The 21,545-nt window shown below is 33.8% G+C and overlaps 2 protein-coding genes across 7 annotated transcripts in view; both read left to right on the top strand.

Annotated features, from left to right (window-relative positions):
- Positions 1-10,670, top strand: part of LOC107271830 (solute carrier family 12 member 8) — a 22,273-nt gene extending 11,603 nt beyond the window's left edge. Inside the window, exons 1-11 of one of the 6 annotated variants that reach the window (XM_015748300.2) lie at positions 1,512-2,154; positions 3,041-3,259; positions 3,363-3,543; positions 3,616-3,761; positions 4,889-5,120; positions 6,950-7,151; positions 7,230-7,464; positions 7,642-7,962; positions 8,236-8,400; positions 9,683-9,861; positions 10,026-10,670. In XM_015748300.2, the coding sequence (XP_015603786.1) occupies positions 3,074-3,259; positions 3,363-3,543; positions 3,616-3,761; positions 4,889-5,120; positions 6,950-7,151; positions 7,230-7,464; positions 7,642-7,962; positions 8,236-8,400; positions 9,683-9,861; positions 10,026-10,185 (2,007 nt within the window). In that variant the 5' untranslated portion in view covers positions 1,512-2,154; positions 3,041-3,073 and the 3' untranslated portion in view covers positions 10,186-10,670. The other 5 variants (XM_025089191.1, XM_015748292.2, XM_025089196.1 and 2 more) reach the window with 5 other exon arrangements.
- A 4,674-nt stretch (positions 10,671-15,344) lies between these two features.
- LOC107271784 (dynein assembly factor with WDR repeat domains 1) lies at positions 15,345-21,070 on the top strand. Its single transcript, XM_015748197.2, has 8 exons — positions 15,345-15,571; positions 17,946-18,018; positions 18,097-18,300; positions 18,493-18,615; positions 18,743-18,927; positions 19,337-19,466; positions 19,551-19,849; positions 20,061-21,070. Exons 1-8 carry the CDS (start codon positions 15,532-15,534, stop codon positions 20,255-20,257), a joined length of 1,251 nt encoding a protein of 416 aa, XP_015603683.1. The 5' UTR covers positions 15,345-15,531; the 3' UTR covers positions 20,258-21,070.
- Positions 21,071-21,545: the final 475 nt, after the last annotated feature.

Genomic DNA, 21,545 nt, shown 5'->3' with positions numbered 1-21,545 from the left:
GTTCTTCAATAGTTATAAGGAAACAAGACGCAACACGTCTCATGTTTATTTTATTACTATGAAGGATATTGCGAGAGAGAATATTGTGAGTTAATAGAAAACGGGATTTTCGATCCCGATGACAACCTTTTTTTTTAAATATTTTATATAAGCTTAAAATAAAGTTTGGGCAACCGAGAAAACTTGAAAGAGAGGAACCTTGAAAAATAGTATAGACCGTTTTTGGTATCGCCTAAAACCGGAGCGTTGTGCATCCCCCACTCATCTCTGCCGGAGCGTCGTGCATCACCCCACTCATCTCTGCAGGCTCATTGGCAATCTCCCTACTCATCTCTGATACAACTATGCATATAGCTTAGTTTCCACCGTGCGGAGTTTAAACAGAGTCAAACAGCCCTATTGGTCAATTCCATTCAACCCCTATACGTGATTGGTTAACTTTGTTTAAACTCTGAACTGTGGAAACTAACGCCATGTTTAGACGACGGTCTTAAACCGATTAGTTAATACTGACCAAATACCACCATACGACCACCAATCGATTGGTGAAAAGAAAAATGTAAAATTTGAAGTGGGAGGAGGGCTATGTTAATGCTAAAAAATTGTTATGGATTTTCAAAGTAAACCGAAAACCACCAAACGTTTTGAATGGACTACCAAATACCACCAAACGACCACCAATCGATTTATAAAAAGAAAAATGTCGAAAGTCAAAGTGGGGGGACTAACTTTGCGGAGCTCGCCGAAACCAGAGAAAAATTGAGACCACCAAAAACAGGCTCATTGGCAATCTCCCTACTTATCTCTACTCTACTTACGAGGAAAAATGTACTAAAAAATTAAGCTTAAGGCTGGTCCGCCAAAGGTTCAATCAAATCATTGGTCCAGCTCTGTATTCTTCAATTGTACCCAAAACAATTTTGTGCACCTGGCACTTCGCCCTCTACGAGGGCATAAAGCCACAAGGAATAAGAAGAATAAGAATAAGAATACGAAACATAGTGCTCCAGAGCACTTAGAAACGGCCTGTTTGTCAAGAACGGTTTGTGAGGGGCGGCAACTTTTTCCCCACCACCGAGCAATCCATTCATTTTCGCTGACTGCTATATCGGCTGGAACGATGATCATGACCCGCGCGGCTACGCGAAATCTGTAACATCGACAGAGGCGATGATCACGAAATCCTACTCCCGGACTCGCCGCTACGATTTAGCGCCATGCTTTTGGTATCGCCTAAAACCGGAGCGTTGTGCATCCCCCACTCATCTCTGCCGGAGCGTCGTGCATCACCCCACTCATCTCTGCAGGCTCATTGGCAATCTCCCTACTCATCTCTGATACAACTATGCATATAGCTTAGTTTCCACCGTGCGGAGTTTAAACAGAGTCAAACAGCCCTATTGGTCAATTCCATTCAACCCCTATACGTGATTGGTTAACTTTGTTTAAACTCTGAACTGTGGAAACTAACGCCATGTTTAGACGACGGTCTTAAACCGATTAGTTAATACTGACCAAATACCACCATACGACCACCAATCGATTGGTGAAAAGAAAAATGTAAAATTTGAAGTGGGAGGAGGGCTATGTTAATGCTAAAAAATTGTTATGGATTTTCAAAGTAAACCGAAAACCACCAAACGTTTTGAATGGACTACCAAATACCACCAAACGACCACCAATCGATTTATAAAAAGAAAAATGTCGAAAGTCAAAGTGGGGGGACTAACTTTGCGGAGCTCGCCGAAACCAGAGAAAAATTGAGACCACCAAAAACAGGCTCATTGGCAATCTCCCTACTTATCTCTACTCTACTTACGAGGAAAAATGTACTAAAAAATTAAGCTTAAGGCTGGTCCGCCAAAGGTTCAATCAAATCATTGGTCCAGCTCTGTATTCTTCAATTGTACCCAAAACAATTTTGTGCACCTGGCACTTCGCCCTCTACGAGGGCATAAAGCCACAAGGAATAAGAAGAATAAGAATAAGAATACGAAACATAGTGCTCCAGAGCACTTAGAAACGTTAAAATAAACAGGCAGAAAGAAAAATGATAAATATTGATTATGATTATAAAAATACTAAGCTCTCAATAACATTTGCATCACTAGAATAGAATGTTGATTCATAATGTACATACAAATACGTTTATGCGTAAGTGTGCACCCACTCTAAGATTCGTCCACCTCAGAAAATGGCTGTTGTCAGAAAAAGTGATACTATGTTCAAGCTGTGCGTTTTTAATAATTTTACAAAAATACGCATTATGTATTAATTTTGGAATGGTGTTAACGAAAGTTAGTCTAGTAATCCTGATGATAATTTCATTAGGAAAAGATACTTTCATAACCTCAAATTGTCAAGTGCTTAGTTTATTTTACTGAAATAGAACAGGTAAAATCAAAATTAGTGTGCGGATGTATACAAAAAAAATTTTAGTAGTGACCTTCTGCAAAAATTCTTATACGATATACAAGAAATCTTGAATCTAATTTTTTGCTAAAATTACTACTTGTCTACATTCAATCAATTAAAACAATAAGTAACAGCTGGTTTATGTAAATATGTTATATAATGTGCAAACTTGATCATGGATACTAATAATCTTAATACATTTTATAACTTTTGCCATTAGCAATTGATTTGTTGAAAGTAGATGTACATCGTCTTAAAATTCAAATCTGTATAAATTGACTGTAGTATATATAATGCAAAGTCAAAAGTAGAACGACTTTCATTCTTCTAACATAATATTTATATCATAGTTTAATGGAAGTGTTTAATTTTCATGAAGTTGCAAAGGGGTGTAGTAATTAAGAATATTTCTTGATGTATTTCTTTCTTTTATAATTGTTTTACTGTTTGAACATGATAGAATTATATAAATGTATGTTTAATAAATACTATTATCAAAAATAAAAATTTATGTCAAGTATTGTCTTATACAGTATTACCTCCAAAAATTGTTAATCAAAAAGATTGAAACTATATCAATAAACAAAAGTAACTATTATATCATATATTTTTGTATCGATTATAGGATCATTGGGAAAGACCATTATAACTTAGAATAATGGAATCACTTGAAAGGAATCATACTACTGAAGACAATGTAAATGACAGAAATGTTGATTGGTCCAGGTTTGGACTTGGAAATAATGACAATCAAAGAGTTGAACGGAGAGACAATGATGGATATGAAGAGTTTAATCCGGGAATGTATCAAACTGGAGTAAATGAATTATTTGCACAGGAATATGTAAGTCTAAATCCATTTTATCATAATTGTGTTGTTCGTTATTAAACAATTTATCAGAGATTATTCAACAATGTTTTTATGTCTTTCAAAATTGTTTTTGTAGAATTCTGATCCATGGTGGAAATCAAATTTTTTTTTGTCACAACCAGTTCTCTTTGGTACTTGGGATGGTGTCTTCACTTCATGCCTTATTAATATTTTTGGAGTAATAGTTTTTCTTCGATCTGGATGGATTGTTGGTCAGGCTGGTGCTTTAAATGCTGTTTTAATCATCTTGTCAACTGGTAATAAATTTAAAAAAATGAAGTATGATGAACAATGATTGTGTTGACTTTAGTAATTTCCAACTTCTTTAGTTAGCATAGCGCTAGTCACTGTACTGTCTGCTGTTGGAATTTGTGAAAGATGTCGAGTGGAAAGTGGAGGAGTATACTTTCTTCTTTCACACGTTCTTGGTTCCAGATTTGGTGGTTCTATTGGTTTACTATACTGTTTTGGTCAGGTATGTTTAAACATTTTTTGAAAGTCAAATATATAGAACTCTCAACCTTTATGATAATTAACTGTTCATTAGGTGTGTGGTCTTCCATTGTGAACCACTTCCCTTTCACATAAGACAATTTGTGTAAAGGTTGTATGCATGTAATTTATTTTAATTTACTCATCGACCAAATATCTATCTACATATATCATCAAATACTATGTCATAAATGTATTAGCTACCTAGTTTTAAACTATCAGAATCAGTTTTCTTATTTGATAATTTAAATGGTCTCTAAATGTGGACCACACTTTTGCACTTGTCAGGAATATACATATGTCAAAAGTAGTGTTAAACTATATACAGTAAATAGAAGCAAGATTTCGCAATATAAATTAAATATTATATGCATAACAATAGAATATAAATAACAAGAGTAAACAGATATAGGAATATAAATATTTGTAATAAAGTACAAATAATTGTTTATAAAAAAATTTCTAAGTGTTTTAGTAAATAGCAATAAGAAGTAGGGATGCCGTTTTAATATCGATTATTTCAAAAATCAATCTTTTAAGTAAATTTTCAAGCATTGAATAATTAACAAAATCAACCTATCCCTTCCAGATTGATTTTCGAAATTCTTGTATGTATGTAATTTCATTTCTTTATTTATGTTAGAGTAGCGATTACTGCGTGGAGTAGTGGTAACACTAAATTACACAGTCAAACGATACTTTTATTATCGATAGTATTAAAATTCTCATTGCTGAATATTATAGCTCCTGGCTATTCAAGGGTATATATGTATATTCCGCATTTGTACTACGATTGCAATTATTAAATTTCAGCTAATTGTCTCGATTGATTCCGGTTGAGGCTAAAAAATCAGTTAATGACATTGGTTGATCTTTCAATTCAATTTTGGGATATATCTTAAATTTTAGCAGTTAAATTTATATTGTATCAACTTTTACTTGACTACGTGGAAACGTGTTTTGTGCATTATGCAGTGTGCAGTATGAAAATTGATGATTGTACCCATATAAAAAATGTACTACAATATTAATCTTAAAGATCAATACTTTAGCATTGATTCGGCAACCCTAATAAGAAATATAATTTTTTTTTAACTGTTTATATTTTAGGCTGTGGGTTGTGCACTGAACGTTCTGGGATTCGGCGAATCAATGGCAGGACTTGTTGGTCTCCAATCAGCTTGGGTGCAGCGTGGATTTGCATGTGCTGCTGTTATTCTTCTGTCCGTAATTAACGTGGCGGGTGTTAAATGGGTCGTAAAGCTCCAATTTGTTTTGCTTATTATTCTTCTATTGGCTGGTGTGGACTTTATAATTGGGAGCTTCATTCACGAAAACGTTGGTATGCAAGTCTTGATATTTCCATTTTAATTCGTGATTTGTAAACTTGTCACATGATTACGTTTGAATATTTTTCTTTTATTCTCCAATACACACAACACATTGTATACGATATTAACGTAGCGTTGTTTACGCATTAATTTAAACATATGGTCATTTAGTGAATTATAGTCAGTTCAAGAGTTTCATAAGTTTTTTTAACAAATCAAAAATAAAGTCCTTAGAAAAATAAAGTCCTCAATGCATACTTATTAGTATATAAAATGTTTATTGCAAAGTATGTATACGCATGATTATGCACTAAATATATTCAATTTTTTTACTTTAGTACATATTTACATTATCTTGCAGAAAACCACGTGTGATTTACTAAGGATTGCATAGGTTGTAATCTATCAAAATGACTTATTGTCAAACTAGCGAGTATTGTATTATCTCTGTTTAGCTACATGCATTCGAAAAGGAGACTAGCACTAATAACAATATTGGTAGGGAGTGTTAAAATACACACAATATAATTTTACATTACACACAAGACTCATTGCCTCACTTTTGCACAATGTTCTACATCAATATGTACAGTAATGTGCAATTGAAGTGGAACACTTGAATTTTTGTGTATTTCGGCGCACCTATGACCGATTTCAAAAAACCAAAGACATATTTTTTAGGAAATTTCCTTCCCGCTCGAATGGTAGAGGTTTTATTCTAATCGGATACAAAATACCTGAACGGCAGGGGTTGGAGTGAAATAGTTTATTTTCGGACTTTTTGAAAAGAGCGAGAACTAGTAGTTCCGGGAGAAAATTTGTATTTGTAATGTTGGCACGAGAGAGAGCATCCTTCGACATTAAAAAAACACCCCCATTGAACCCATAGGATCCCTGAACCATTGAACCCTGTAGGATCACTCTAGGGGGAGCTACACTTCCTTGAAGTGAAAACACTTAATTGGCCATAACTTCCGACCGCGCCGGCCAATCTGATCCAGTTTCTGCGTGATATCATCTTTAATAATACTGACAGTGACAATGACAATCATAATGACAATCGCTTGGCGCGCGTAGTAGGGTAGTAGTCACCCGAGTACCTCGAGCGAAACTCGCAAAATTTAGGCGTTTTTTCAAATGAAAAATTTAACCCCTTAGCAAACTCATTTTTGAATGTTTAAAAGCGCGTTTTAATTGTTGAAATCTCAGCTACAACGTGGAATAAATATAAAACTTCTATTTCGTCGCAATCCTAATGAAAAATGGCGGGGAAACTTGGGGTGTGTTTGCGATATCTCGAGATCTCCGTCACGGGATCATTTTCGAGAATAATAATTTTGTGAAAATCTGCAGTATCATTAATGATGATATCATGCAAAAACTGAACCAGATTGGCCGGCGCAGTCGAAAGTTATGACCAATTAAGTGTTTTCACTTCAAGGGAGTGTAGCTTCCCCTAGAGTGATCCTACAGCGGCTCGATGGGGGTGTTTTTTTAATGCCGAAGGATGCTCTCTCTCGTGCCATAATTAGAAATATGATTTTCTTCCCAGAACTACTAGTTCTCGCACTTTCTAAAAAGTCCCAAAATGCACTATTTCACTCCAACCCCTGCCGTTCAGCCATTTTGTATCCGATCGGGATAAAACCTTTATCATTCGAACAGGAAGGAAATTTCCTAAAAAATGAAGCTTTGGTTTTTTGAGATCGGTCATAGTTTCGCAGCAATATACAAAAATTAAAGTGTTCCACTTCAATTGTACATTACTGTATATAGTACGTTTAAAGCATTTGCATTTGAATATTTATAAAAAAAAATTGCGTCTGTTTTTATATTTCAGAAGTGGGATTTGAAGGCTGGTTGTCAGGAAATTTAAAAAATAACACTTTTTCTGCATACGAAGACGGTTACGGCTGGTTTACCGTTTTCGGTGTTTTTTTTCCAACAGTAACTGGCGTATTAGCTGGCATTAATATGAGTGGTGATTTGAGGCACCCTTCTACTGACATTCCGAATGGAACATTGGCAGCTTTGGGCACAGGGTAATGCATTCATAAAAACTTCATTATTAATACAAACGGGCAGTTATTAATTTTACTCAAATCATTTTATATTTTCAGGACCTTCCTTTACTTGTGTTTTTCCCTGTTTCTCGCAGCAACCTGTACTAGAACTGCATTACTCACAGATTTTATGATTGCTTCTACCGTTTCTGCATTCTCAGTCCTATTGCTTGCTGGACTTTATGTGTCTTCATTTAGCAGTTGCTTAGGTGCTATGTACGGTACTCCTCGTGTTCTTCAATCCATCGCGAGTCAAAATGTCATTCCTGGAATGAGCTGTTTGCAACGAGGAGTGAGTAAAATTCTTCAATTTTATTATCTCATTTTTATTATGTCTTTAATTAGTACACTTGGCAAATTTGTTATGTAATGAAATTTATATTTGTTTATATATTCAACTATACTAAACTATCAACTATACTATCAAAACAAGGTGGCAATATTTTTATTTGATGTTTGTTTGTGACAGAGGGGGCCCAACAAAGTTCCAGTTTATGCAATGATAGTCGTGGCTATAGTAACACTGACTTTCATTATTACTGGCCAGATCAACACATTAGCGCCAATCGTGACGATGCCATTCCTTCTAACTTATGCGTGCATGGATTATGCCTATTTCGCGTTAGCTCAAACATTTGATATTCGACATACACGTGAACAGAGGTTTGATGTGCAGTCACCGACCTTTGATCGAAATTACGGTTCAGCAGCGCATCAAGATAGTATTTCGGAAATTGAGAATGACTTAGATAGCCTCTTTCCAGAGAGAATCCGTCATAAAAATCTAACGGTAAATTTTGTGTATGCATCTTCAATATTTTTAGAAGATATAAAGTTCAAAAATGTCCACCTTAATCTCTTTAACCTATGCTGAATGCTAACATAAGGTACTTTTTGTAGTATCACTACAAGAACACGGTGATGATTTATGAAAGTTCTTGTACATATATGAATTATTAACAAACACAATCATATACTCTATAAATGTACAGCTTATGATTATTATATTTATGTAAATCATGAATTTTGTAATGATTTGAATTAGAATTTTTTTTTTTTTTAGAGAAATCCCAGTATTTCGGAAAGTACAAGTCATTTAGAATCATCTCCCAGTATTGAGGGAAATGGAAGTGTTGTCAATGATGCATCTGTGCGGAGGCCAAATATTCATAAGAAATTGGGAAACTGGTATAGTCCGCTTTGCAACAGATGGTTTTCTTTGCTTGGGGTAAGTTTAGTTTAAAGTTCTTTAAATTATACGAGTCATCTTATAACTTTTTTTAGTGGTGCTATAATATAATAAAAAGTTAATAGTCTAAGAATGTTAATAATCTAAACGTCTTACGATTTTCGAATCTGCAATGTTTTATTAAGAAAGTTTTTGATACACCTATATTTTGGTATAATCTCTAACTATTAAGGTAGCGCTCTGACTGGAGGCTTCTACTACGGTTTGATAGAGGAGGCGTCGTAATTAAGTGAAAAAAATAACAAAAATAAATCATCAACTCACGACTGATTTTTTTTTTAAATAACACCTAGTGAGGTTAACTATCATCTAATAATATTACTAAAACATTGAAACCTCAATAAGATAGTGCAAGAATGATATGAAACTGCATGAACCAGTATGCCATTCACATCATAATATCAAAGATGAACTTTAGATATTTATTTAAACTACGTCGTTAGTATCATACATACAATGTCTAAAATAAATATTCACTATTTTACAATCAGCAAATAATATTGCGGTGACTATTATTTATTTCTCTGAGAATGGAACAATCTTTAATGTTCATAGTTATCTTTGCAGTGTCATTTTTTTTATTTATTTTAAATGAGGTAAGGATAGATATGTTTATACATATAGACATGAAGTGCATTTTCATTAAAAGTATAAAAGTGACATAATAATTAATAATGATTTAGGATTAGAGGAATCAATTATACTTTTAAGTTAATGGCTCTTCAAGATGTAAAAAAACTTTCAATCGTAAATTTAATGCAATCTCTTAAACGCTTTTCCTTCTTCGCTGCGACTATTCTTAAATGCATGAGAATCTATCAAAATTTGCACTCTGATGTAATCTGTTGATATGTTACAAATGGAATTTTTGTTCTTATTTTATATTAGGGGTACTAACCACGTGTTTTAAATAAATATCTAAAGTTCAACTTTGATACTATGAAATGAATGTCACAATTGTATATAATACTTGCACTACCATAAAACTGCACTTGTCAAGGCTCAAATGGTCAGAAAATATTATTACATGAAGTTAACTTTACTATGTGTTATTTAAAAAATCAATCAGTCGTGATATAATAATTTACTTGTGTTACAAAATACAATTTTAACAATAAAGAAGGTGGCTAAACGAATAATGTATCAAATTAGTTGAAAACAAAAGAGAAAAATGATGATAAAGGTTTCTTAGTTTCTAACATCATCTTTTTGTGTTATAGCTGATCAGTAAGCTTAACATTATAATATTGATGTGTTGCAGGCCCTGATAAAAATACTCATAATGTTTCTGGTCCATTGGGGCTATGCCATTGCGAACATTGTTGTCGTTTTCGTGGTTTGGAGCTATGTAGGCCATGCAAACCCAGCAGTCAAACCAGGAGTCTCGGCTGAATTTAAGTTCTTCGAATGGCTAAGGAATTTACTTCTCAGAATAATGGGGTATGCCACATTGCATTTTTTGTCTAAATATTTTGTCTAAAAAATTCTCATTTCTTCTTTATGCTGAAATATAATTTCTAATGTAGGCAGTAAAAAATTAACTAAATGATTGTCTGCAACCAATTAGCTTTGTTAATATTCCAATAATATGATTAATTTTCTAGGAGGCGAGTATACGACTATGAGCAAATAATTGTGACATCAGTTCATCCAGGTGTTGAAACTCGCTCAGCACAACTTAATGAAGAGAATGAAGATTTTGCTAGTAGACGAAGATATCATCAAACAGCAACAGTAACAGGTCACTATGTTAATGTTGATTAACAATATAACTGTATCTTAAGTGGGCTTCACAAAAGACTTCCTGCCTATTGTCAAAAAAGTTCCCACTGTTAACGAATTTAGACATTTGGAGCTACTATATTTTATGCTTGTGTTATTCTTAATAGTAGTAAAATAAGAACAAATATCGTGGGCACAAATTCGCAGATAATGCTGCTATTTATATAATTTATAAACAATCAATGCTTTTGTACTCACTTGAATGTAGAATTGATAAAATTGTACTACAAACGGATGAATTAGCTTAAGTAACCATGTAAGTGAAATGTAATTGTTGCTTATAGAATTATGGATGAGCAAGAAACCTTTTTGTTTAAACTAGCACATTTCCACTTAACTACAATTTAAACCTCAACTTTTAATTAATTAAGTATTAAGTTATAAAGACTTATCTTTGCAATAAGAATAATGTTTGTATTACATTCAAGTTTAGTAGTCAAATTAAAATATGAATATTAAGCTCTCAATCAATCGCACAACTGAATATATCATGTCAATACAATGCAATACAACTTTAAATATTTAAAAAATTCTCGAATAATACATTACCGGATATGCGTTATATATTTAGGCCTATATAGTCAATCCACGAGTTCAATGTGTTTCTTTGATAGATCGGAAATGATGAAATCTTCAATCAGCTACATACAGTAACGTCGAAATGAAGTGCAACACTTGAATTTTTTTACATTTTTGTGAAAGTATGACAGATTTCGAAAAACCAAAGACATATTTTTTAGGAAATTTCCTTCCCGTTCGAATGGTAAAGGTTTTATCCCGATCGGACACAAAATGGCCGAATGGCTGGGGTTGGAGTGAAAAAGTGCATTTTGGAATTTTTTAAAAAATTCGAGATCTAGTAGTTTCGAAAGGAAATTCATATTTCTAATTATGGCACGAGAGGAGAGAGCATCCTTCGGCATTAAAAAAATACTCCCATTGAACCCCTGTGGGATCACTCTAGGGGGAGTTACACCCCCTTGAAGTGAAAATAGTTAATTGGCCATAACTTCCGAACGCGCCGGCCAATCTGGTCCAGTTTCTGTGTGATATCTTTAATGATACTGCAGATACTCACAAAATTATTGTTCTCGGAGATGATCTCGTGACGGAGATCTCGAGATTTCGCAAGCGCCCCGGAAGCTTCCCCGCCATTTTTCATTGGGAAAGCGATGAAATAGAAGTTTCATATTTATCCACGTTGTAGTTGAAATTTCAACGATTAAAACGCGCTTTTAAACATCCAAATATGAGTTTGCCAAGGGGTTAAATTATCCGTTTGAAAAAACTCCTAAATTTTGTAAGTTCCGCTCGAGGCGCTCGGGGGACAATTGCTTAGCGCGCGTGGTAGGGTAGTAGCAGAGATGAGTGGGGAGATGTACAACGCTCCGGTTTTAGGCGATACCAAAAGCATGGCGCTAAATCATAGCGGCGAGTCCGGGAGTAGGATTTCGTGATCATCGCCTCTGTCGATGTTACAGATTTCGCGTAGCCGCGCGGGTCATGATCATCGTTAAAAGCATGGCGCTAAGTAAGTTCCGCTCGAGGCGCTCGGGGGACAATTGCTTAGCGCGCGTGGTAGGGTAGTAGCAGAGATGAGTGGGGAGATGTACAACGCTCCGGTTTTAGGCGATACCAAAAGCATGGCGCTAAATCATAGCGGCGAGTCCGGGAGTAGGATTTCGTGATCATCGCCTCTGTCGATGTTACAGATTTCGCGTAGCCGCGCGGGTCATGATCATCGTTCCAGCCGGTATTGCAGTCAGCGAAAATAAATGGATTGCTCGGCGGTGGGGAAAAAGTTGCCGTCCCTCACAAACCGTTCTTGACAAACAGGCTGAACAGCAAGGTCTTCCGTCCAACCGAACCCTAAACGTTTGTATAGACGTAATGCGCAAACAAATGTGTATATTCAATTAATTTCAAAGTTATAAAAAATGCATAGAAATATTGTTTTTCACTCTTTACCTCTTATCATGCCGAAAATGAACATTAAAAAATGAATGGCGAAATTCGTTGGTAAATGAAACGACCGAGAACAGTTCAAAGAGAAATTTTGAAATATCATAGATAAATATCTATAGAAAATTTAATTTAGAATTAAACGAGCATCGCTGAGTCAATAATCTGTCAAGATATATCGCTGCTGGTTACGGGTTCGATCCCCCATGAAGAACTCTTTAACCATCTTCTTTTCTTTATTTTACTACAAAAATTGTTAAAAGTTCCTCTCTTTTAACCTTTCTAGGTTGCCCAAACTTTATTTTAAGTTTATATATATTTTTTTAAATTTTATCTATGACAGAATCGGCTAATATTTTAAAAGCCTGCTCGTACCGCGCGACCGGCGACTTGAGCGATTGCGGATCCTCTCTCGCTAAGGGGTCTGCTATTGCTGTTACTGCTGCCGCTGGTTCTTATAATCTTATAAATACTTTTTTATTTGCAATCTTCAGTTGCAGCGCCCAGTATAAATGCAATAAGATTTACTATGAGAAAATAATTAGCTCACTTCATTACCTGGAATCAATAATCTTGAGAAGCAAATATGGAAATGAGCATTATCTCTGTCTGTAATTGTTCGTCCACGTGGAGAAGGGTGGCGCGAAAGTTCTTAACTGATGTGCATCTTCATATTATTCTGCTTATATGTAAAGTAAGCGAAACGCTAATAGTAAGCAGTTGAATATACGATGAAATACAACTTCCGAAACAAGTAAAACATACACGTGTTTTTGGCGTATGGCTAGTGCACCCGGTTAAGAATCGGGAGGTCTATGGTTCCAGACCCCTCTATGGAGAGCATTTTTTTTACAAAAAAAAAAAAAATGTGCTTTTGCAAATGGGATGAACATATTAAAGAGTGTATCAAATTAATTTATTTATCTTATTACAATAAAGTTTCTTCATTGAAGATGATTACGACAATTATATTACCTATATTTCACACACACCTGACGCGTATAAATATCTAAACGTAAGAGGAATTGAGAAAAGGACAATTGGGAAGAATAGTATATCGGTCTATTGAGATTACGTACTGGCGACTTCAACACAACAGTCTAGGAATCTGACAGATCGAATCTGAGCGGGCGTCTGCAACAATGTTGCTAACTATCCCGCGACTAGCAATACACATTGGGGCCTGCAGCGTCAGGTCGTTCACAGTCGTACAGGCAGTAGCATCATGGTAAGTAGTTCTTCAATAGTTATAAGGAAACAAGACGCAACACGTCTCATGTTTATTTTATTACTATGAAGGATATTGCGAGAGAGAATATTGTGAGTTAATAGAAAATGATTTTCGATCCTGATGACAACCTTTTTTTAAAAATATTTTATATAAGCTTAAAATAAAGTTTGGGCCACCGAGAAAATTTGAAAGAGAGGAACCTTGAAAAATAGTATAGGCCGATCGTAGTATAGGCCTACTGGGGACCCGCTACGTTAAATAATGGGAACGTATCGACTGCGGCACCTCTTGGGTGATGTGGAAGCCCGCAGGTTGTCGTTGTTTATGCCTTTATTGTAATAAGATAAATAAATTAATTGGATATACTCTTTAATATGTTTATCCCATTTGCAAAAGCACATTTTTTTTTTTTGTAAAAAAAATGCTCTCCATAGAGGGGTCTCGAACCATAGACCTCCCGATTCTTAACCGGGTGCACTAGCCATACGCCAAAAACACGTGTATGTTTTACTTGTTTCGGAAGTTGTATTTCGAGAATTTGATCGTTTATGACGCAAGATGTTTTTCTGCTCTTCAAGTTTTTCACGCTGCATGTTGCAATCACTGAATCCAAAATGCTATTGTATCCATTTTTTCGATGCGACTGTGAGTTGAGCGACTGTTAAAAGCAATGGTTATTGAAAATTATGATAACAGTTTTTTAAAGACAATCCTTCCATGCAAGAATTAATCGAAAGTTGATCGTATCTATAAGAGTGTCCCAGGAAAAAATGTTTACATCTATTTTGATCTAAAGAGATATAATATCGAAAACAGGAATCTACATCAATGGTTAATTCAAATGAAGCAGTTGCTGATCTTCATGAAATAAAAAATATTATCTTCATTTAACATATTAATTAATGTATACTAATTTTCCTCGTCATCCTATGCGTCTGCCGTGTTCGCCTGCTCAACTGATTCTATCTCTCGTCCTTCTTTCTACGTAGTCTAAACATTCAACCTTCCATACCATCAGCCCTTTCTTTCAGATGTCCTATTCCGAGGATAGAAACTCGAGGGCCTGGCAAATGTCCCTTAAATTTATTACTCTAGCCTTTAATTTATTTCCTAGGAACACTTATCCCTAAAAATCAACATATACTTATTTTCTGGAGGAATCGTACTTATATCTAGCAATAGTTCGGAAATTTCATCTAGATTTAACTAGGTCTACGTCGATCCAAGATCTTAATTTTAGACATACTAGATCTTGGATAGATCCTATAAGATCTAGTCAGTTCTTATATAAGAATGGAACCCAGATAGCACTAGATCTCAGCAGGTCTCATTAATTCTGAAGAAATTTACTGCTATGTCTCACTATATGTATATCTTCAAATCTATCAGTTTTGATTAATCAAAGATCCGATTTTTGCGATTGATTTAAGAACGATAGAGGTGACTTCGTATTAAAAATAACCTCGTTATGGGAATTTAGATATTGTTAGTATTCAAGGTTAAGATATTATCAGCAAATGAATTGAACCGATGAAGATGAAATACATACAGGTTATTAAATCAATATTCTCTCTGAATAACAAGATAAAGGATACAAGCTGGAATAATTATAGAAATAAGACATGTTAATCTTGTTTATTAATAAGCGATTAATTATACATATAATAATTAAATATATTAAACGTAGTGGAGTTGCATTCTTTCGGCGTGATAACTTAATCGTTTCCTTATAATTATTTTACTCTGCAGAGAATAAAGATTATTCAGGAAAATCATTTTAATCGTAAATTTTCTTATGTATACTTACGCATAAGTATGTATATTTATAAATACAAACGCAGTGCGTAGTCTATTGAATTGCATAGGTTGCAAAAGAAGCAATCGATCTGACTTTTGACATATAAACTAAACCAACCTATAATATTGAAATCGACCAAGCAATCCTTGGTTACGCACGCATTTCAGGTATTTTCAATATCAACAGCTTCACACTGTTACGAGTTACGGAGGAAACTGTAACGCGATTTGTTAAAATCTTCGAATATTAATTCTGGAATTCATATGTAAATGACGTAATCATTTATGTGAAAAAATAACGCTTTTTAAAAGTTAACAGTAAAGCAACAGCTATACATATGAGGCTATTGAAGTTCTTATTACGATACTTTCCACCAGGTACGATTAATCCTCTAATCTATTTTATGGATTTTCTATCTAGTATTTTATAAATATACAACCGATAAGTTATCAAGTCAATGAATGCAGAATCAAGTAATAAATTATTAAATTAATATACTGCATAACTATGGATACTTCACGTATACAGTTCCAGAAAAAATTCCACTAAACTGCATAATCTTGTTTCTGGTGTATATTAATGATTGAAAATGCATTTATTATCGATTTAAGTATTTTTTTTTAGTATAAGTATATTTCCTAAAAATACTTGAATACTCGTTTCTGGGAATTCGGCCTTAATATAACCTCTAAAAAATAATTATCAGGTTTTTTTTCAACATCTAAAACATGCATTACATAAAATAAAATTTAAAATCAATTAATTAAGTATAAAAAATGATTTACTGAATAATTTTGTTAAATAAATTTTAACATATTAATAAATAAAACCGTTTATTAGTCGATAACCTAAAGATTCGAGAAAAAATGTGTCAAATGTATATCTATGAGACAACCACATAGCAAATGAAAATGTATTTTAATTGATTTGATTCAGATTTAAGTACTTAAATTATGTACTAGTCTTTAATTCAATTTAAATATGTGCAAAAATGGTTTAATTGTATAATGAAACTTCTTAAAATGTTTATAGCATACTTTCTTCAATTGAAGGCATTACCTATTAATGTTTTAACATAGCAGAAAATTGCTTAATTTATACCGATGCTAAAATTGTTCTATCGCGATACTTAAGTAATTATGTGACTTTAACAACATTTATAAGTTACTTACTTCATTTTGTTATAAAAAAGTAGCTCGTTATGGATAATACCTTGATTGTTTTTCAATTATCTATAAATAATTTACGAATAAAAATATAACAATAAGAGGTACAAATTTGGCAATCTTACCTTTACATCATCTGATTTAAAAATTCTTAAACTCTTGAATTTAACCTTATTTTGCTACTTAACCATATTCGGTATAACTCGATCTTTTGCAATAAATTACCTTCGTGAAATGCTTAAGGGGAGCATACTATTTAGACGGCCGAAAATGAGGCATTTTTCATGATTTTTTTTGAAGGTGATAAAATAATCGCATCATTTTGAAATTGTGGTATCATTTTATTCCACCTTTAAAGCATAGAAATATATTTTTTTTTGTTATGAAAGAAAATGGCGGCTTTGTGTGTTATTTGGCCAGGCGTCTTTTGCGTGACACCGAAAAGTGCTGCACTTGTGACGTTCTTTGTAGTGATCTGAAACCAAAAAAACAATTATTTTTCGATTACTGACATGTAAAGGGGAAGGACTAACCTAAAAAACAATGAAACAGTATAGAATTAAAAATTTGGTAGGCTGTTGAAAAAAATGTTCGAATTTTCGACCATTTTTTCGACAGTTTTTACCCCAAAAAAATATTTTATTTACGCGATATCTTTAAAACTTTAGGTTTGCCTTCCGATAATATTATAGAGAATCACCTCCCAAAAATTCAGCCAGATTGACCAATAACTTTTTGAGTTACAACATGAGCAGTTTTTGAAAATGTAGTTTCAGCGATTCCAGACGCATATAATAATTCTTCAGCCTCTTTGAAAAGCTGATTCTCTTCCATTTGTTGTTGTTTTCTGACTATACGAGCTGCTTCAGTTTCAGAAAGACTCATCTTGTTCTGCCTCGCTACTCACGCCTCATCGGTGTTTTCGGTGAAAACTTTCAAATAGGTGCCAACAATTATATCTAAATTGTTCATAATTCTAATATTGGAGGTGTAGCCTTCATTAAATATCCCAGCAGCAATATAGGTTGAGATTTCAATGATTTTTAATCCAGAATGTAAGTGCTTTGGGGATAATCGCCAACCTGTCGCGTTGAAACTTTCATTGGCATTCTGGGTATGGCCACCCAAGCATCTTTCCAGTAAATCATCGCTAGATAAATCTTCATAAATTGGTAGGAGTTGCTGTTTAATCTCGTCGCCAAGTAATGGAGTAAAATCTTCAAAGAATTATACAAAGATATTGTAAAAGAAACGTTGCTCCACCCCAAGCGCTCCGGCTATCAGACCTGCTTGTTTACGGTATGCGGACCCCGGCGCTCTCGACTATGTGCAATAACTCCATAAATATTTATTATTTCGATTTGTTCTTTTTCCAGTACATTCTTAATATATTATACTTTTGAAATATGAAAAAAAATTCGATTTTTTGAAAATTCTAAATAGTGTGCTCCCCTTAATCCCTAATGTTAAAAATATGTCGATAATTGAAGGCAAAGCGTGAACAACACTTGACACAATTAAACCTTAAGCTAATATTGTCCTCATGATCGAACAACCTTGAATAGTACGTATTTTTTTATTTTAGGAATTGCATTGGAATATACTCAAGGTGGCGACGTTAAAACCAAAATGATCGATCTTTTGGATTTGTCCGCTAAGTAAATTGAAAAAAAAAAAAATAAAATCCTATTATAAACTCAGTTTAAGCTTTACATATTTTTGAAAAAATGTTTCAGAACCGACGTAAAGGCACTGGCAGAGAGTATACGAGTCAGTGAGCCGATGATAACCGAAAGCGTGATGGACCAACTGGTTGAGACGTTAGAAAAATTGCAAAACAAAGTATGCGATAGTGGTGCAAAACGTTATTACAAATATAAAACATTGCAAACGCATTTACTTCCACTGACCAACATAGCGTTTGATAAACTAGGTAAAAGGTACTTCCATTTATTTTGACGTTTCCCTTAATTTTGTCAATTTTCATATTTAAAATTATGTGTCCTTTAAAATTGTTGTTATCTCAAGAAACTGAAAACAAAGATTATTGAAATTTATAAAAATATCAATCTGTATTAATAACTTCATTGTTATTGTTTGATTTTCACTTCTGTTGTTGTTTGTATTACCAGATGCCTGACGGGCAGCTATGACCGAACTTGTAAAGTTTGGGACATTGACAGTGGAACGGAGCTTCTTACTCTCGAAGGCCATAAAAATGTAGTCTACGCAGTGTCCTTCAACAACCCGACTTCGTGAGTCAAACTTCTGAAGATATAAATTCGTGCATGTAACAAACGCGATAAAAATAAAAGAGCAAGAGTTTAAATGAATATTGAAGCTTAAGTTTTTTTTTTAATTGCCTGCAAACAATGATTTTAGGGACAAAATCGTGACTGGATCATTTGATAAAACCGCAAAAGTGTGGTGCTCACAGACGGGTCACTGTCTCGTTAGTATGTGGGGTCACGATGCAGAGGTGGTGGTAGCTCGATTTTCACCAACACAGAGTAAAATTGCTACGGGATCAATGGACGCCACCGCGAAAATTTTTCATTTGGGATCAGGTTAATCGATAAAATAAACCTTTCAATTATTTCGATTAATATTGATACTTGATGTTGTCATACATGCTTAAAAAATCTTATTAAAACCGATTGAAATTAGTGAGTCGGAAGAAATTAGATTTGTGCATCAGACATTTTTAATCAAATATTATGGATATTTACTACTGAGACTGAATGACACTCCCCTTGATTTGAGTTAAAAAATTACTGTTTAAGAGATAATTGTCCAAATTACTTCCAATTCAAATACCAATGTTTCCGATTGCCCCAATTGAATCTAATTGTAGTTGAATCGGAAATCCATCGGTTTCCATTGATTTTAATCGGGTTGTCGAAGCACAGATATCTTCATCTTTTATCCAACATAAATTTAGTTGCCAATATATTATGACTATAATTGTTTTATCAGGTCAAGAGCTGGGTACATTGAAAGGACATACAGCAGAAGTGATAGCATTACATTATAACAATGACGGAAATCAGATAATCACAGGATCGTTTGATGGTACAATCAGTATTTGGGACACACGAACATTTCAGTTAGTCTAAATCTAATCATTATCATAGGTATAGTAAGTGGATACGTTGCATAACGATAGACTGAGATTTTTTTAACAATCCAGGAGAAGCAGCGTTTTGATTGGCCATCGCGAAGAGATCAGTAATTGCCTGTACAACTTTGACTGCACACTGGTTGGCTCTTCGTCGATGGATAAAACAGCCAAAGTTTGGGATACGCGCACTGATAAATGTTTGATAACGATACATGGACACGATGATGAAGTTCTTGATTTAAATTTTGACAACAATGGAAAAAAGTTAGCCACAGTAAGCAGCGACACTACTGCGCGAGTGTGGGATGTCAGTACTAATTTCAAACAATTAGCTATCATGGAAGGTCATCGCGAAGAAGTATCAAAAGGTACCTACTGGCTAATAATTTAATGATCTTATCGAATTAAACTTAAATAATTTATGAGAATAAAGTAAGATAATCATAATCAGTAGCATGACTGATCAACAGAATTAATAAGGTGTAGGTGGGTATTAAAGTGAAATTGACGAATTTTGCCTACTTAATGTTTTAATTTTTTTTGTAAAAGTATCCTCTGATATGGCATGAATTTTTATAGTGTGTTTTAGTCCGAACGGTCATCATCTTTTGACGTCATCCCTGGATAGAACGGCACGTCTCTGGTCGCTTGAATCAGGTTGTTGCATTCAAACGCTAGGTGGCCATACTGACGATGTGTTCAGCTGCGCCTTCTCATACGCTGGTGATACCGTCATCACTGCTAGCAAGGACAATACTTGCATGATATGGAGGTGACTCGATTGGTTTCAAGTGTGTACCTAGCTCGTACTCCTGACTCTTTTCATTTCATATGTTATTTACTTCTACGTACTCAAAACTTAATTGGAGTAACAATTTCATATACTAATCACAGGATCGTCAAACTATCAAAATATATAGGCATTATGTTCAACTTTAGCTATCTATTAAATTAATTGAAATAATACTATCGCGATTTTTGTTTATCTGTTGCCTTTTTTTGAAATATTATTTACGATTATTTTCTAACATTTTCAGTTTTTGATTGATCGTTAAACTGGCATTTGTGAATTCGATTTGTGATTGTGATAGTACAAGGTACCGAATTTGAAGTTAATTCGAATTACTACTTATTTAAGTTAGAAATTTAAAACTATGAATATCTTTTTTAATAAGAATATCATTTTTACAATAATCATAATTTTTCAATGGAAAGTATTATATAAATATTTTACAAGCATGCTACCCAGGTAACGCATCAAGGCGATAGTTGTATAAATGGAAGGTATTAGATGTATACCTGATATTATAGTAAATCTTATGTTTACAAAGATTTTAATCTATGTATTTAGTACAAACATAGTTCCAACTTGCACTGGCATCCATTATTTGAGCAGCAAAATAATCACTATAAGATACGCACGTGCCAAATAATACAAATTATAGGTGTATTAAATAGTTTTGATTAAAAAATATACGCTTCTGTTTTATGAGCATATTTTTGCAACTGATTTGAGAAATTTACTAATTGACTCAGTTATGCATATGTGCAGAAGAAGCAAATGTAAAGCTTGCAATAAAAAATTCGTGAAATATGATTCATCTACCATGAAACAGGTATGACCTGTCGGTAATTCGTCACAAATTTCCCCCTTATGTTGTGCGTTTTTGCACAGCGCAACATATTTACAGAAATTACACTTACAGCTTATAATTACTATGCCACGAGAAACCGAAATTATCTTTTTTAGGTATTCAATATGATTCACACATTCAGTCCAGATGATAGACATTAATGAATAATTACAATATGCCGCAATACGATCATAAAAATACATACATTCATACATTCATTTATGTCTCTATACGAATAAAACTTAATTCTACTTTACAATGCGATTATGTTACTTAATTAAAATTTATCCTATTTTAGTAATTAGCGTTTTGCTGATCAGTCAGAGAATTAGATGTATATGGAAGTCGGTATAATTTTACATTACTTCGATTATATGTTCCAACCACCTTTGTGTGGTCTTTACAATCGGTTAGAACGTAAGCATTCATC

Source organism: Cephus cinctus, unplaced genomic scaffold (assembly GCF_000341935.2).
Source record: "Cephus cinctus unplaced genomic scaffold, Ccin1 Ccin1_scaffold0084, whole genome shotgun sequence".
Lineage (NCBI taxonomy): Eukaryota > Metazoa > Arthropoda > Insecta > Hymenoptera > Cephidae > Cephus > Cephus cinctus.
This window is presented reverse-complemented; position numbering and strand designations above follow the sequence as displayed.

What these genes read in the sequence shown, in the direction of transcription:
- LOC107271784 (XM_015748197.2), top strand. Translation starts at nt 15,532, where the DNA reads ATGAGGCTATTGAAGTTCTTATTACGATACTTTCCACCAG. An exon ending in TTTGATAAACTAGGTAAAAG is followed by an intron (nt 18,301 to 18,492) that starts GTACTTCCATTT and finishes TTGTATTACCAG; the next exon opens with ATGCCTGACGGGCAGCTATG. An exon ending in TGGGACACACGAACATTTCA is followed by an intron (nt 19,467 to 19,550) that starts GTTAGTCTAAAT and finishes TTAACAATCCAG; the next exon opens with GAGAAGCAGCGTTTTGATTG.